The sequence below is a fragment of the Melospiza georgiana genome, chromosome 6, assembly GCF_028018845.1.
Source record: "Melospiza georgiana isolate bMelGeo1 chromosome 6, bMelGeo1.pri, whole genome shotgun sequence".
In the NCBI taxonomy this organism is placed as follows: Eukaryota; Metazoa; Chordata; class Aves; order Passeriformes; family Passerellidae; genus Melospiza; species Melospiza georgiana.
In genome coordinates, this window is record NC_080435.1 from 21,341,132 (window position 1) to 21,356,671 (window position 15,540).

Below are 15,540 nucleotides of genomic sequence, written 5' to 3' on the forward strand. Positions count from 1 at the left end.
GAGGTGCCCACACAGGCTGCACATCCTCGTGCAGATGAGAATCCCTGCACAAGGGTTCTCCAGCTACTCCAGGGGCTGGAGACAGCAAGAACATCCCTGGAGGAGCGTCAGGGGGGGTAGGACAGACAGTCAGGATGGACGGACATGAGAGATCTCTGCAGCCAGGGCGTGGAATTTGGGGTTTATTGCAAAGGGCCAAGTGCAGGGCCCTGCTGGGAGCTGCCAGCCACAGCTCGGAGCAGGCCCGAGAGAAGAGAGGGGGAGAGAGGATGAGAGAGACAGAGAGCGAGGTGCCTGTTACAATACAATAAATCTTCTTCTGTGTTGAATATTCTAATTCTCACTAACCAATCTAGTACAATATACAAATCCTATAGCATTTACATCCAGCCTATAAGAATCAATACATTACCATACTGTGTTACATTTAAAACCCTAAAAACTACTCTTTTAAACCCTAAAAACTCCCCTTTGGGCCCCTTCTGCCAAGCTGCAGGGTCTGCTCTGACCCTTGGAGCTGTCTGCAAGCAGAGGGTATTGTTTCATCAAAAGGGGATTAGCTTCAGCTGGCCATACCATTGTTTTCCAGTTGTTTAGTAACTAAGGTACCTCAAAGCTTGCTTTCATTTCAATCTCACTAAAGTTTCTATATTCTCAAAATCTTTTGCCAGGCAATCATATTAATAAAGCTTTCCTGTTTGATCTTCCCCAACACAATGGCATTCCTGTTATCTCTTCACCCCCCAGTCCTGGCATTATCCTGCCCAAAAAACACAGGCACTTACAGGCCCTGTGCCTCCATCATGCAGAAGTGTCCTGCAAAGAGGAACTCAGGAGCAAAACCAAGGGAAGTGAATCTGTCTGTATGGAAAGAGTCACCGTTTCCACAGCAGAAACTTTACTGTTTATTCCCCAAAACTTGCACCACCTGCCCTGTGCTGCTGAATCTGCTGCCCAGCCAGGCAGCAGCTGGGCAGAGCTGGATCCGAGCCCTCAGCACCTCTGGCTCAGCATTCCCGAGCAGGAGGTGCTGTCCCCGGCTGGTGACACTGCAGACCCTGGGGGAAGGACGGGAGTGGGGCAGAGGAGGCTGCAGAGAGTCCCTGGTGGGGCAGAGGGAGGGACAGACACCTTCCTGCTCCCCACCCCCTGGTCTCAGTTTCCCCTCTGTCATTTCTCACATGCCTCAGTTCTCACTTCTCCTTTCCCTTTTGTCAATTCCCTCAGCCAGCTCGTTTTCCCAGCTCCGGTCCCTCTGCTCCGACTGGTGAGTGCCCAGAGCGGCTCGGCCATGGGCTGGGGGCTCGGGGGGGCCTCGCTCACCTGGGCACTGCTGGCGTGGGTGACAGGGGCTGAGCAGCCCCAGGAACTCTCGTCCTCTTCGGGGTTTGGGGTGTGCAGAAAGACCTTAAACCTCACACGTCTGGAAGTTCTGCCGGGGGGCGGCTGGGATAACCTCAGGAATTTGGATATGGGCAGAGTCATCAACCTGGGCTACTCACAGTGCAAGACCACAGAAGATGGATCTTACCTCATCCCAGACGAGATCTTCACCATCCCCCGCAAGCAGAGCAACCTGGACACCAACTCCGAAATCATCGAATCCTGGAAGGATTACCAGAGCATCACCTCTGCCTCCATCAACCTGGAGCTGTCCCTCTTCTCCTCCATCAACGGCAAATTCTCCAGCGACTTCCACCGCACCAAGACCCACCAGGTGAGAGACAAGGCTGTCACCACCCGGGTGCAGGTCAGGAACCTGGTTTACACGGCCAAGATCGACCCCGAGGCGGCCCTGGACAGGGCCTTCAAGAAGCAGCTGCTGACCATCGCCAGCCACCTGGAGAACAACCAGACCCAGATGGCCGATTTCTTGGCCGAGGTGCTGGTGCTCAACTACGGCACCCACACCATCACCTCCGTGGATGCAGGAGCCACCCTGGTGCAGGAGGACCAGATCAAAGCTACCTTCCTGAAGGACAGCTGGGCCACACGGAGCTCTGTCACTGCCTCGGCCGGCGTGGCCTTCCACAGCATCATCAATGTGGGAACCAAGGAATCCCTGGACGTCAGCTCGGGCTTCACCAAGCAGTACCTGGACAACCGCACCAACTCCAGGGTGGAGAGCATCGGTGGGGCCCCCTTTTACCCGGGCATCACCCTGAAGACCTGGCAGGAGAGGATTCAAAACCAGCTGGTTGCCCTGGACCGCTCGGGGCTGCCCCTGTACTTTTTCATCAAGCCGAGCACGTTGCCGGAGCTGCCGGCGCCCACGGTGCGGAGGCTGGCCCGGCGCGTGGAGCTCGCCATCCGCCGCTACTACACCTTCAACACCGCCCCGGGCTGCACCGACCCCTCCTCGCCCAACTTCAACTTCCACGCCAACACCGACGACGGCTCCTGCAAGGGCACCATGGCCAACTTCACCTTCGGGGGAGTCTTCCAGGAGTGCGTGGGCCTGGGCGGTCCCGACACCGGCGCGCTGTGCCGGGCGCTGGAGCAGAGGAACCCCCTCACGGGGGCCTTCTCCTGCCCCGCCACCTACACCCCGGTGCTGCTGGGCGTGCAGGAGCGGGAGGAGGGTCACAGCCACCTGGAGTGCCACAACAAGTGCACCCTGGGCATCTTCTGCCACCGCGAGTGCCAGGATGTCTTCTGGCTCTCCCGGGTGCAGTTCAGTGCCTACTGGTGCGCCGCGAGCGGGCAGGTGCCTCCGAACTCGGGGTACCTCTTTGGGGGGCTGTTCAGCACCCACGGCGCCAACCCCATCACCGGAGCCCTGTCCTGTCCCTCGGGGTTCTTCCCACTGAAGCTCTTCGGCGAGCTCAGTGTGTGCGTGAGCCAGGATTACGAGGCGGGGGCCGCGTACGCGGTGCCCTTTGGGGGCTTCTTCAGCTGCCAGGCCGGGAACCCCCTGGCCGGGCAGCCCCGGGGCACGGCTGAGGACACCCACGCCAAGGGCTGTCCCCCGGGCTTCAGCCAGCACCTGGCACTCATCAGCGACAGCTGCCAGGTGCAGTTCTGCGTCCAGGCCGGGCTCCTCACCGGGGGCTCGCTGCCGCCCGCCCGCCTGCCCCCCTTCAGCCGGCCCCCCGCCAACCTGCCGGCCGTGGACACGCTGCTGGTGCGGGACGGGGACAGCGCCTGGGTGAGGGACGGCCAGAGCCACGTGTGGCGGCTGGCACGGCCCGAGGAGGCGCGGCACGCGGCCGACATGGTCGGGGCCCGGGGGCTGTCAGGGGGAGAGGTGGCCGGAGTCACCGTGGCCGTGCTGGCCGGGCTGGCCACCGGCCTGGGGACAGCCTGGTACGGCCACCGGCGCTACAGGGCCAGGGGGTACCGCGAGCTGGGCACGGGGCACAGCCTGGCCCCCGGCAGCCCCGAGCACAGCACGGTGCTGAGTGTGGGCGAGGGGTACCAGCAGGAGGAGATGGAGGGGACGGTGCCCTGAGTGCCCCCTCCCCTGGGGCCCAAATCCCCAAACCCACAGGAAAAGGCAGGCGCAGAGGGGCCCCGGGGAGGGCTGTCTCCCAAATCCTGCATGCTGCAAGCTGCAACCCCTATCTCCATGTATATCTATCGGGATAGATATACACACGCATGCAGAGAGGCACGGAGCAGTTTTATTTCAGCCAGCAACTCATTGTGTAGTCAACAGAGCATTAAAAAAAGGAAAAAAAGTCACGTTGTGGAAAGACTTACTCACAGTAAGAGCCATCGGGCTGGCATCGCGGAGGTGGGGGACCCTCCCCCCTGTCGCCCAGAGGGTTTTGCATAGCTCCAGACAGGCTTTGTCTGCACTGGGGAAAACCCAGGGCATGCAGTGGAGGAGAAATCACACGGCTGAGAGCCACCCAAACAGGGGCGTGTGCCTGGGGAAAGAGGGTTTCTCCCTTGAGGTAGAAGATAACAACCCACGCTGAGGGCGGCTGGGCACAGATGGGTGCAAAGGGAAATCAGGGGGACTCGGGGTGCCTGGCCCTGCCCACAGCGCCCCTGGCTCGCCTGGCCACACAGATGACTGACAGAAGACAACAGAGAGGCCAGGCCGTGCAGGGACCGCCAGAGTCCCCTGCCATCCGCTTTATTGACCCCCAGCCCCTCCTGGGGTGGCCGCGGGGGTGACGGACCCTCCAGGCCACGGAGAGGAAAACAGAAACGACAACAGAACGATGCACAGCAGGATGGGGCCCCTCCCACCAGCACAGGGGGCCAGGGACCCCCCAGCACCCGGCACAGGTGGCTCTGAGAGGCCCCGTGAACCCTGGTTTGGGATGAAAGGGACCCCACAGACTCCCATTCCTAAGCCCTGCCCTGGGCAGGGACACCTTCCACCTGGGCTCTCCAAGGCCCAGTCACCCAGGGGGCTGACAGGGACCCCCGGAGCCTTGAAACACACTTCCCCCATCACCCACACTCCTACCCACACCACCCTCCTGGCCCAGCCCACGCCAACCCCTCAGCAAGCACCTTCCCCTGCAGACCTCCCCAAGGGCAGGAAGGGGGACACTTCTTACCCCACCTGCACCTGGCCCCATGGGGACCCACAAGTGACAGCCCTCCCATGGAGCAGAGCCCTGTCGGGGTGGGGGGCCCCACAGCCCCTGTCCCAACCCCAAGCACCACTGTGCCCAGCCCCAGCTCGGCTGCAGCACCACGTTCTCCCAGGCTGCCTCCCCAGATGCCCCCCTATATGTACATATATACGACAAAACCCCAAAACACGAGGTATATAGAAATTCCAACGTGGGGACGCCCCCATACGAACAGTTCAAGGAACCCACTGCGGGGGGTGGCATGTCACTGTCCCCTCCCACACACACTTCCTACCACCCACCAGCCCCTCCCTGGCATGCAGAGGGACACGGGGACCCTGCAGGGCACAGCTCAGACACAGCCAAGAGGAGCAGGGGGCAGGGCTGGGGGCAGCTGAGGCAGCCCAGGCCCCCCAGCCTCCACAGACACAGGAGACCAGTGGGGAGGTACCGGACAGAACGAACGGACAGACAAACGTCAGAGGGACGAGGCAGAGCAAGGGGGACTCTTGTGGCCCCAGCTCCCCAAGCCAGGTGCCAGCCCCAGGTGGGTGGCAGGGGTGTTGGGTCAGGCTGGGACTGGCACAGATGAGGAGAGAGAGGGGAGCCTGGCACTCCCCAGGCCCTCAGCACAGTGACAGCAAGGACAGAACACCATCCAGAGGGGCGGCCAAGCCAGCCTGAAGCCTCACAGCTGTGTATGGGGATGTTCCCGCCCTGCAGGAGTGAAGGGGACGGCCAAAAGGACCTTCTCCCACATTCCCAGCCAGCCTGGGGCACTGCGTGGCTGCCACTGGGAGCAGGGGGCTCCAGGTGTGCCCTGAAAAGCCCCCAGGCAGGTATCTCCAGCAGCTTTATCCTGGTGGGTGCCGGCACAGGCAACCCTTTCCTTGCCTCCTCGCCACAGTCTCAGTCCTTCTCCTGTGCTAGGCTCTCCTCAGTGATGCCCTGGGCTGCCAGCTCGGCCAGGACATTGTCCAGGTAGTTGATGTCGGGGTAGCCGTGGCCGGTGAGGTTGGAGCCGAACTCTGTCTTGTGGTGGATCTCGTTCCAGATCACCGTGTCCGACTCGCCCGTGGTGCTGGAGGTCCCGATGGCGAAGATCAGGCGCCGGTCCCAGGCCACCAGCAGCAACTTCAGTACCTGTGGAGGCCAGGAATGGGGCAGGCAGCAAAGCAGACACGGCCACATGGGCAACCCACAGGCAAGGCCTCCTGGAGCACCCCAGCACAGCCTCCTGCCCCAGCCAGAACAGAGGGACTGGGCTGCCGAGCCTGCAGGGGAAGGTCACGGGGCTCCTGCAGAGCCTGCTGGATGGGCTGTGGGCTAAGCCTCCACCCACATTCCCCTGCTTAAGCCATGTTTGCTTTTCCCACCCGGGCACGCCTCACCTTCCTGCCCTTCTCGCTGTCTGGCAGGTAGCAGTGCCGGGGAAAGCCACGGGCCGTGAAGCTCTTCCCAGGGTTTGGATGCTCTGGTCCCTGCGATGTGGAGGGGAAAAGAAAACCCTTCTGGAGCTCAAAAGCAATCTCTGGGCACAGGGCAACTCCCCAAGCCTTGGTGGGCACTGATGGCCACCATTCCTCTGCCACCAAGCAGACAGGGACAGCACTTTCATGCAGGTACACCCCAGACCTCCCACAACACCCTTACGGACAAGCAGCTCCTGAGCCAAGGCACGAGCTGCAGCGGGACCTGGGCGTGACACAGCTGTGACAGGGGCTGCCAGCCCCCCCAGGTGGCCCCCCCAGACCCACCTGCACCCCCGGGGGGATGTTGTAGATGATGCGGATGGTTTTGCAGTCGGCGTGGCCGGGCAGCGCGTGGGGGATGATGTGATATTCCATCTTCCCGGGAGGCTGCGTCCCTGTCTTCACCCCATAGATGGTTTTGCAGGTGGGACACTGCAGACTCCCATCCTGAGAGTGGAAAAAGGGGGACATGCTGAAACCAGAATCTCCAGCACTGAGCCACGCCAGGCACTGAGTCCCTGAGCAGCACTGAACATTGTTTTAATTGAGAAAAACATAATTTCAAAAACTCTCAAGAACCTGGGGTAGGGCTGGGAGAATACACTATCCAACTTCAGCCAAAAACCTGAGGTCTGCATTTCTCTTCCCCCTCAGTTTTTCAGTCCTCATTGCTTTCCCTAGCTCTGAATTGGTGCTTTGTTTTGCTTTGTTTTTTCAAAGAGGGAAATATAAAAAATATTGAAAATCTCCAAACAAGGCATTTTCCAGGGAATGTCAAGCACGAGGGGTATTTGCAAAAACTCTCCCGTGGCTGGAGAAGCACTGCCTGGCACCAAATTCCAGGTAGCTCTGCTCAAACATGCAGGGATCAAAGTCCACCTTGGCAAGGAAAACAAGCACAAAAATCTGGGCATAGTGGGGGGAAACACACCCACACAACCCTGAGTTCTGATTTAGCAGTCCCCAAGTGCTTGCTGCTGATAAAAATTAAACTCTGAGTCAGGGTGGGAGCTCAGGAGTCCTGCAGGGCAGCCAGGCTGGAGCTCTGTCCCACGGAGAGCTCGTGGAGCTCAGCAGAGGTGGCTGAGCTGGGGTCCCCGGGGCTGCAGGCTCTCACCTTGTTGCCGTTGTTGTACATGGCCACCAGGCAGTGGAGGTGGAAGACGTGGCTGCACTTGACCAGCTTCCCCACGAGGTCAGGTTTGATGGCCGGCTGGGGCCCCTTGTAGCCAGAGGGGGCAGAGAGGCGCTCCATGCAGATGGTGCAGTCCTGTGCCAGGGGGAGGACAGGGATCAGAGGGATGGGCGCTGATGGCTGCCCTGCTGTCACCCAGGTCACCCTGCAGGGGCCGTGCACGCAGCACACAGCCCCCTCCGGGGACAGGGCAGAGCCATACAGTGTGGCACTGTGTGTATCCCTAGCCCCTCATCCCAGGGCAAAGCCCCTGGCACAGCCCTGCTGCTCGCACCTCATCGGGCGGATGCCGCACCTTCTGCAGGTATTTCTTCAGCACCTCCTCGGGGGTTTTACCTGTGGGACAGCGAGGGTCAAAGGATGGGAGAAACCCACTGCCAGGGGCAGCAGAAGGGATGGGGGCACAGGGGAACCAAGAAGGGGAGGAGGGACATCTCTCTCACCCTTCTTGGCCTGTTTCTTGGTGGTCTTGCGGCAGGAGTGGGAGATGCCGGGGATGGACTGGATCTCGCTCTTGCTGACGGGCGGGGGGTGCAGCACCAGCTTGGGGGGCCGGGTCAGGCACACGGGCAGCCCGGCCGCGCTCATGAGGATCCCCGTGATCCCTGCGCAAGGAGGGAGCGAATGGCACTGAGGAAAACACCCTGAAACCCAGAGGCTCCCCAAAACCTGCTCCACGGCGGCTGTTTGTCCTCCCACCCTGGGGGAAGCAGCACCTGCTGTGGTCCCATCCTCACCTGCCAGTGCTGGGTTGACGGGGCTGGAGCCAGTGAGGTTCTTCACAGGGACAGTGGGGACCCTGAGGGAAGCCAGCACAGACCACATCAGGACAGGCAGGAGGCACCCACGTCCCCACAGGGCCCAGGGGCCACACAACAGTTGCCTGAGCAACTGCACAGGCCCTGGCTGGAAAAAGAGAATCCCCCCGACAGGGCAACGTGCCCCTCCCTGCCCCACCACCGCCTTTTCTCTGGCGCTTTAGAAACCCTGACTGCATCTCCATTCATGGCCCCTTTTTGTCACAGCTCCCCGGGCCAGTCTGTTGTTTCTTTTCCTCTTTTCTCCTACAGCCACGTCACTGCCACAGCTCTTTCCCCCTCCCCTTGGGGCTCTCTTCCATGGGAAAGTTTCCCGGCAGGTCAGGAGCAGAGGGAAGGGGGAGAATGGAGAGGGAAAGGAAAGGGGCCAGGCTGTGACAGAAGGCTGACGGCAGAGCCAGACAAAGGGGAGAAATAGGCCCATTAAATGTCCACCCCATCACAAAAAAATGTCTTTGGAGGGTGGGGGTCTGGAGGGACCCCTTCTCATGGGGCCTGAATGGCTTTTCTTTGGGCCTTTCGCAGTCCCCCACCCACCCCCTGACTCCAAGAGAAAGAGCAGCCTCAGCCTGTTCATTGAGATGCAGGAGCCAACCCATCCCTGCTCTGGTCCCCAGGCACCTGTGGGGAAGGCGAGGGGCCCAGCAGAACCCACTACCCTCCACGGGAGGCTGGGCACCACCGAGGGTCCCCACCACGCTCAGCGGTGACAGACCCCTGCAGTGAGGGCTGCAGCCTGCCCTGGGGAGGGGGAAAAGTCTGTGCCGTCCCTTTCTGCAGCCCGGCACCCCGCGGGACTCACCCGGAGGCGATGAGCACGCGGGACTGGGCGATGGCGAGGCGCTGCAGGTGGCTGCGGTTCAGGGTGCCCAGGCTGGCCCGGGAGCCTTTGCCGCCGCCCGCGCTGCCGGGGGGGCTGCCCGAGGCGCCGGCCGAGCTCAGGGCGGGCGTGCTGGCCGCCTGCCGCCGGCCCCCCTGCGCCGCCAGCGGCTTCAGCGAGCCGCGCACCGCGGCCACGCCGTCCGGGGGCTTGGGCCCCGCCGCGGGCACCGCGGGCTTGGGGGCGGGCGGCGGCTTGGCGGGGGCGGCCTTGCGGGGCTGCAGCGTGGAGGCGCCGGGGCCGGCGGCGGCGGCGGCTTTGACGCTCATGACCAGCAGGCACTGGGGACACGTGCAGGCGGGCACCGGCGGGGCCGCCGCCGCCCCGGGGCTGGCCGGCCACGACTGCGACTTGGGCAGCGTGCCCGACACCAGCGGGTAGACCATGTCGAGGCGGCGGCGGACGCGGCGCTTGCGCTGGGTCTGCCGGTTGATCTGGCCCATGGTGGCGAAGTCGATGACGTAGCAGAAGCCGATGGCGCTCAGGTCCACCCAGGGGTGCTGCTTCTCATAGGCACGCTGGATGGTGATGCCCACGTCCATGTCGTAGGGCGTCCACGTGCCGCTGTCGTTCTCCCACTCCCAGACGACGCCCTTGCCCGGCGCCGAGGACGGGTCGTAGTAGCTGCGCCGGACGGGCCGGATGGTGCCTGAGGGAGGGCGACAGATGCCATCAGACCCTGGCGCCAGCAGCCACTCGTGGGCAGGCAGCGAAACCACCCCGACCTGCCCCGCCGGTGCCATTCCACGCGGGGACAGCACGGCTTTCCGGCTCTGCTGCTGTCCCCACCCTGCCAGGAGACCCGTGTGCCTCAGTTTCCCCAGAGGGCAGGGAGCTCGTACACCCCACAGCCTGGGGGTGCACCCTAGTGCAACTGGGCTGAAGGGAAGGGCAGATTTCACTCCCACTGGCCCACAGGCCAAGCACGGAGCCACTCAGCTCTGATGGGGAAACACAGAACCACAAGCTTGGCTGCTCCAGCCTGCTCCTGGGGACCTCCCATGGGAGCCTGATGAAACCAGGCATTAGGGCACCCGAGCCCGGCAGTGCCTGTCTCCCTCCCAGCTCTGGGCTGGAACAGGTGAATAAAAGATTAGAGGGGCAGCTCCGAGCCCCAAGCAGTGACACACACAGGTCCTCACGCACGCAGGGGAGCGGGGCTCGTGCCAGCCCCACCATCTGCAGCTGCCAAACCGGCCCCAGTGAAAACCCCAACTGTGGCAACTGATTTTCCTCACAGGGAAAATCCCTGTGAGACCAAGCTAAGGAGTTTGAGTGGGGCCCTGTGCCCAACTCCCGCTGCCCCATCAGCAAACATCAGGAGTGGGACGAGAGCACAAAGCACCAAGGCTTTGTGCCTTGCATGCTTATTTTGGCTAAGCGTTTCCTTTCCCACCACTCCCAATCAACAAGGATGCATTCGAAGCATGGACACAAATTTTGGGAACTCCTACAATGAGGAGAAAGGCTTCCTCTTTGGGATGTCTCACAGCAGGGCAGGGCTGGGTGTGCATGGTACTGGGGTCCCATCCTGAGCGTGTCACTGATGCCCAGAGGTGTCTGGTAACAGGTGGGACAAGCACTACTGCCTTCAGGTCCCTCTGCAGATCCCCATGGCTCAGCCCAGCGTGAGGAACAAGAAAGCACTCAAAGAGAAGCAATAACAAGTCTGCTGCTTCGGCTTTTCACCACGTGTCCTGCAAAGCCTCCAAGAATTTCAGTCCCTTCTCACCCCCACCTCTCAGCGGAGAACAGCCGCCACCGCAGGTCCCGCAGGGACACGAGTGGGATAAGAAGGAAAAGGTGTTTATCAGCACCCTGCCAAAGGGACACGGGGTGCAGCTACACCCCAGCCAAGCCAAGCCACCCGGCCTGTCCTGCCAAGGGGCACCCGGGGCAGAAAAGCCGAGAGGAGCGGGGCAGTGATTTATCCTAATCTGGCGGCGGCATGCGGCATCTGGCGGTCCCCAGGCAGCAGTGTGGGAATGCTGTGTGTTCCCCCAGCCCCTCGCCGCCAGCCGGCCTCCCATTCAACAGGGGAAGAAAGGGAACAATAGCTATTCAGGGCCTGCCAGGGTCGCGACCCCCCCAAATCAGAGCTGTTTAATGACCCAAAATACCAACATCCCCAGCAACCCAGGGAGAGACAGAACAATCTCCCTTTCAGTCCTCCACCCTGGGCAACAATAGCCCTCAGAAGCTGGCCCCCAGCCACCCTGCTCGCAGAGGTCCCTTGTCCCTACACCCACGGGCAGGGGAGGGTCGCCGCCAGCCCCCAGGGCTGCTGGGGAAAGAGGGACAAAGGAGGGTGTCTGGCGCTCTGCTGCACCCCAGGGACAAAGCACGCTGGCCATCACGGGGGTGTTGGGGATCACAACCCCCCATTCTAACGCCCTGCCGTGGGTGCTTGTGCCCCACATCCCAGACAAGCCCAGGAGGTGGGAGACAGACAGCTGGGACCCACCCACCTGCCCGTGCCCTCCCCGAGCATCCCTGCACCTGCTTGTGTCCCTGCCCTGGGGCTGCCATCCCCCCGGGATGCAGGATCTGTCACCCAAGTGCCATCCAGCTCTAGGTCGATGGCGGCTCAGATCTAGCACAGAGGGAGCCGGGCACGGCCCTGGAAGGGTGTGCAGGAGACGAGCTCTCCTGAAGGGAGAAGGATGGGGTGGGTGCAACAGGGCCCTGCAGCAGCGAGCAGGGCGGGCAGCACGACCCCGGGGGGGACCAGGGACGCGCGAGCAGGACGGGCAGCGAGGGCAGGGCGAGGACCTGCGGATCGGGTGTGAGGACACGGGCGAGCTGGCATCGCGGCGGGATCGGGCACGGCGGGGCCCGGCAGCGCCGCTCGGTGCAGCCCCGCACGGCTCCGGAGCGGGGACACCGGGACCCCCCTCCCGCCCGCCGGGCCGGCCGTGCCGCCGCGCGGGGCCGGGCCGCGGGGCCGACTCACCGGTGTCCTGGCGGAACTGGTGCATGGACTGCAGGTCGATGATGTAGGGCGCCAGGCGGCTGTCGGCCTGGCCCAGCACCACGCTGCCGCCCGCCCGCGGCCCGGCGCGGGCCACCGCCTCGATGTGGTGGCTGACGGCCGGGCTGTAGGGCCGCCAGCGCCCGTGCTCGTTCAGCCATTCCCACACCACCACGGCCGAGGCCAGCAGCATGGCTCCGCCGCCCCGGCCGCGGCCCCGGCTGGCTGCGCCGCTGCCGCCCGCCCCGGCGGCTCTCGCATGCTCGGCGCGGCGCAGGGCTCTGCCCGCCCCCGCCCGGGGCCGGAGCCGCGCACGGCCGGGCCGCCCCTCGCTCTCCCCTGCGCGCACCCGCGGCGCCGCTCCCGGCCCGCTCCGCCCGGCCCCGCCCGCACCGAGCGCCCCGGGCCGGGGGCGGCACCGCGCCACGTCAGCGCGCCCCGCCCCGGTGGCACCGAGCGACCCGCGGGGGGCGAGGGACCCATCCCGCGTCTGTCCCGGTACCCCCATCCCGCACCCCGGCACCTCCCACTGTCCCGGTATCCCTGTGCTGCATCCCGCTTCCCCACTGTCCCGGTATCCCTGTCCTGCACCCCGTGTCCGCACTGTCCCGGTATCCCTGTCCTGCACCCCGTGTCCGCACTGTCCGCATATCCCTGTCCTGCATCCCATGTCTCCACTCTCCCCATACCCCCACCCTGCTCCCCTGGGAACCCTCCCAATGTCCTCATACCCCCACCCTGCAGTCCCCCCGTACCCCTAACCAGGTGTGCAGCCCGGGGAGCCCCTGGTGTCACATCCTTGTGGGGACCCCCCAGTCGCTGCCTGCCAGTGAGAGACTCAGGGTGCTGGTGGGTCACAGGGAAACTGCTCCATGTGCTGTGTCATAGAAATGTGGCCCAAGAGCTTCTTCAGGAAGTGGCCCCCTGGGCTGCTCTTGCCCATGACCCATGACACACAAAAATTGTTTCAAAGCCCAAAATTGCCTCATGTCTGAGGGCACGTGGGCTGTAACCCCATCTCCTGCACCCCAGCTCTCCCAGCTGCCTGGCTGCCCCTGCTGTGACGTGCACAACCCTGTGCAACCCTCAGACTGGAGCAGCCAGTGCTGGCCCTTCCCAGCAGGCCAGAAAAACATTCCTGAGCTTGTTCTCCCACAGAGCCCCATAAACAGCTTCCCAGGACAGCCCTGAATGGCAGGATATTGGTGACAGACTGGTCTCATCCCTTTTGTGCTCCTGTGCTCAGACACACCTAACACTGATTTCCTTGTATATGAAACACCCGGACTTTCCTGGTTCGGGAGAAATGTACAAATTGCCCCTGTGCCCCAGGTTTGGCAGCGCAGGAAATCCCCCAGTCCATGGTCCACCTCAGCCTGCAGGCAGCTCATCCCCGGGCAGATGGTGGAGCTCCTCTCTGGACAAACCTGTTTCCCAGGCACTGCCCATCCTGCTGAGTGCCTGCCAGAGGCGCTTGTGGTGAGAAACCATTAGACAAGATCCAAAAGAGAGGAAAAAACGAAGGGAAGGAAAAGAGGGAACAGGTGGGGACTGACTGCGGTGATGCCAGCTGGCGGGCGCTGCGGTGAGAGAGGATGAGGTGAACCACAAAAGTTCTCCTTTTTCCAGCTCACACTTGGATACACACATGGGGCTACGCTTCAGGCACATTTTCCTGCAAGAAGGGAGGTCTCCTGGCCCTTCCCAGGAAAGCAGCACAGCCACAGAGAGCCACTCCTCTGGGTTTTCACCTGCTCCTTTGAGGCAGACAAGTGCAGCCAAGGCTACGACGGGGGAAACCCGGGGAAATCCTTTCCACTGACTCAGACAGGAGGAAAAGCCTTCCTGCTATTAAAAAAGGAAAGTGTTGGTGAATATCCACCCACCTCTGCTCCAGCTCAGGATCAAGAAGTCAGAAGCCAGCACTGCAACACTGGTGTGGGCCCGTGGGTGAAGCAGCGGGACCAGCACAGCAGAATCCCACTGGCCTCTGGGCAAGGAGCAAATCCATTCTCACCCAGCACCAAGGCCTGAGGTCAGGGAGCAGCCTCAGCCAGCTCAAAGCCTTTCCAACCCCACAAAGTGTGCCCAGCCACACATTAAGCCCTAAAACCATTTATTAGTTTGAAATTAAACACGTCCATGGGTTGCTTTTGGTGGCTGCATCCCTGCTGCAATTTGGGAGTGCACCCCTCCCTCCCTCCTTCCCCCTACTCCCAGTTCCCTGTTCCCACCAGCACTACAAATCCCTTCTCTCTTCCCAAAGCACAAAGCTGGATGGTTGTGGTGGGTTCTCAGTTTGAAGGAGGCCATTGCAGGGGTCCTCAGCAGAATCAACCACACGGGTACAACTGTCCTCCCCTAAAACTCCTAATTTCTGATTCCAAAATGAACAGCTTCATTTGCCTTCAGCCACTGGGATCAACTTCACTTCAATCCATGGCAGAGCAAATCCAAGGGCCTCCTGGCACCACGGGAGCTCAGCTGTCGGGCGCCCTTGTCCTCGCCAAATCACTTCACTGGTGATTCCCTCAGGGCTGCAGCTGAAAAATAGCATTAAACCCCAGCCAGCTCAGACGTCACCGCCTCTGCACGGCACGGCGGGGGCTGGCTGGCAGGGAAAGGCCCAGAGCTGGAGCCTCTAACCCAGCCAAAGCCTGGAGGTTTGGATTAATGGATTGCTTTTCCCCATTGTTTCTGGGTAGGGTGGCCATTCCTGAGCGTGGTGGCTGCTCCACAAATGCAGGTGCACCCAGCTGGCAAGGTAACAGGGAAGGAGTAAGGAAGGTTGCAAAAGCCCAGGGAAATCCCTGTGGCAACACCACCGTCCACCTTGGGTCTCCATTGCTGCTTTCGGCCTGGAGTGCAAGTGCAGCCCCGAGCTGAGCTCTCTGCCAGCAGCTGAGGTGGGAGGATCGGGTTGCAGCCTTGGCCAGCTCCCTGGGATCTGAAGGTCACCTCGTACCCGGCCTGTGCTGCCGGAGAAAAGAGGTCTGTTCCCACCTGGCTGGGTGGTGAGGTTCAAGGACACGCTGCAGATGTCCTTGGCCACCCCTGGGAAGGTGAGGAGGGTGTGAGCACCCGGCCACTGCTGAGCTGGAGGGTGCAAGAGCAGAAGAGCATGGGCTTCAAGCACACAGCAGCAGGCAAGAAAAACACTTGTCAGGAAAGAGACTTGCTTTGACTAATCCTGAAAAAAATAATGGCCATAAATTGTTATTCCCCAGTGCAGGGAAGCATAAAGATTGAAATAATCCAGTCTGAGCTGCAGGCAGTTGAGGGCAGGCAGCAAGTGGCAATGAAGAAGGTGCAGGTTCTTCCTCTCAGGCACCACTGATAAAAAAATCATCAAAAGACCCCATCAAACCACCCTTGCCCCAACCCTGCAGCCCTGTGGGGTCGGTGGGGTGGGCAGGATGGCACTGGGGGCTCAGCCTGGGGCTGCTCTTTGTCTCGCAGAGGCCCCGTGCCCATGCAGGCGCTGCTGGTGCTGGGGCAGGCGCTGTGCCCGGCGCTGTCCCAGCCTGCCACCACAAAGCCGCTTTGTGCAGGGCCAGCCGGGCACGTCCCCAGCCTCCTCCCTGCTCTGTGGCCCCGGGCTCCCCCCATGCTGCCTGTCCTCTCACAGGCCAGGGAAGAAGGCAGGGCCACACCAGGACAGGGCACAAC

The 15,540-nt window shown here is 62.2% G+C and overlaps 2 protein-coding genes across 2 annotated transcripts; one reads left to right on the forward strand and one right to left on the reverse strand.

The window, feature by feature from the left end:
• The first annotated feature begins 968 nt into the window (after positions 1-968).
• Positions 969-3,610, forward strand: MPEG1 (macrophage expressed 1). The gene has a single exon (XM_058026985.1). The coding sequence runs from the start codon at positions 1,292-1,294 to the stop codon at positions 3,449-3,451; it is 2,160 nt and encodes a 719-aa protein (XP_057882968.1). The 5' UTR covers positions 969-1,291; the 3' UTR covers positions 3,452-3,610.
• DTX4 (deltex E3 ubiquitin ligase 4) lies at positions 3,605-12,064 on the reverse strand. Its single transcript, XM_058026986.1, has 9 exons — positions 11,854-12,064; positions 8,823-9,549; positions 7,940-8,001; positions 7,646-7,807; positions 7,477-7,538; positions 7,125-7,277; positions 6,293-6,454; positions 5,927-6,016; positions 3,605-5,678 (listed from the first exon to the last, which is right to left on the reverse strand). Exons 1-9 carry the CDS (start codon positions 12,062-12,064, stop codon positions 5,445-5,447), a joined length of 1,863 nt encoding a protein of 620 aa, XP_057882969.1. The 3' UTR covers positions 3,605-5,444.
• Positions 12,065-15,540: the final 3,476 nt, after the last annotated feature.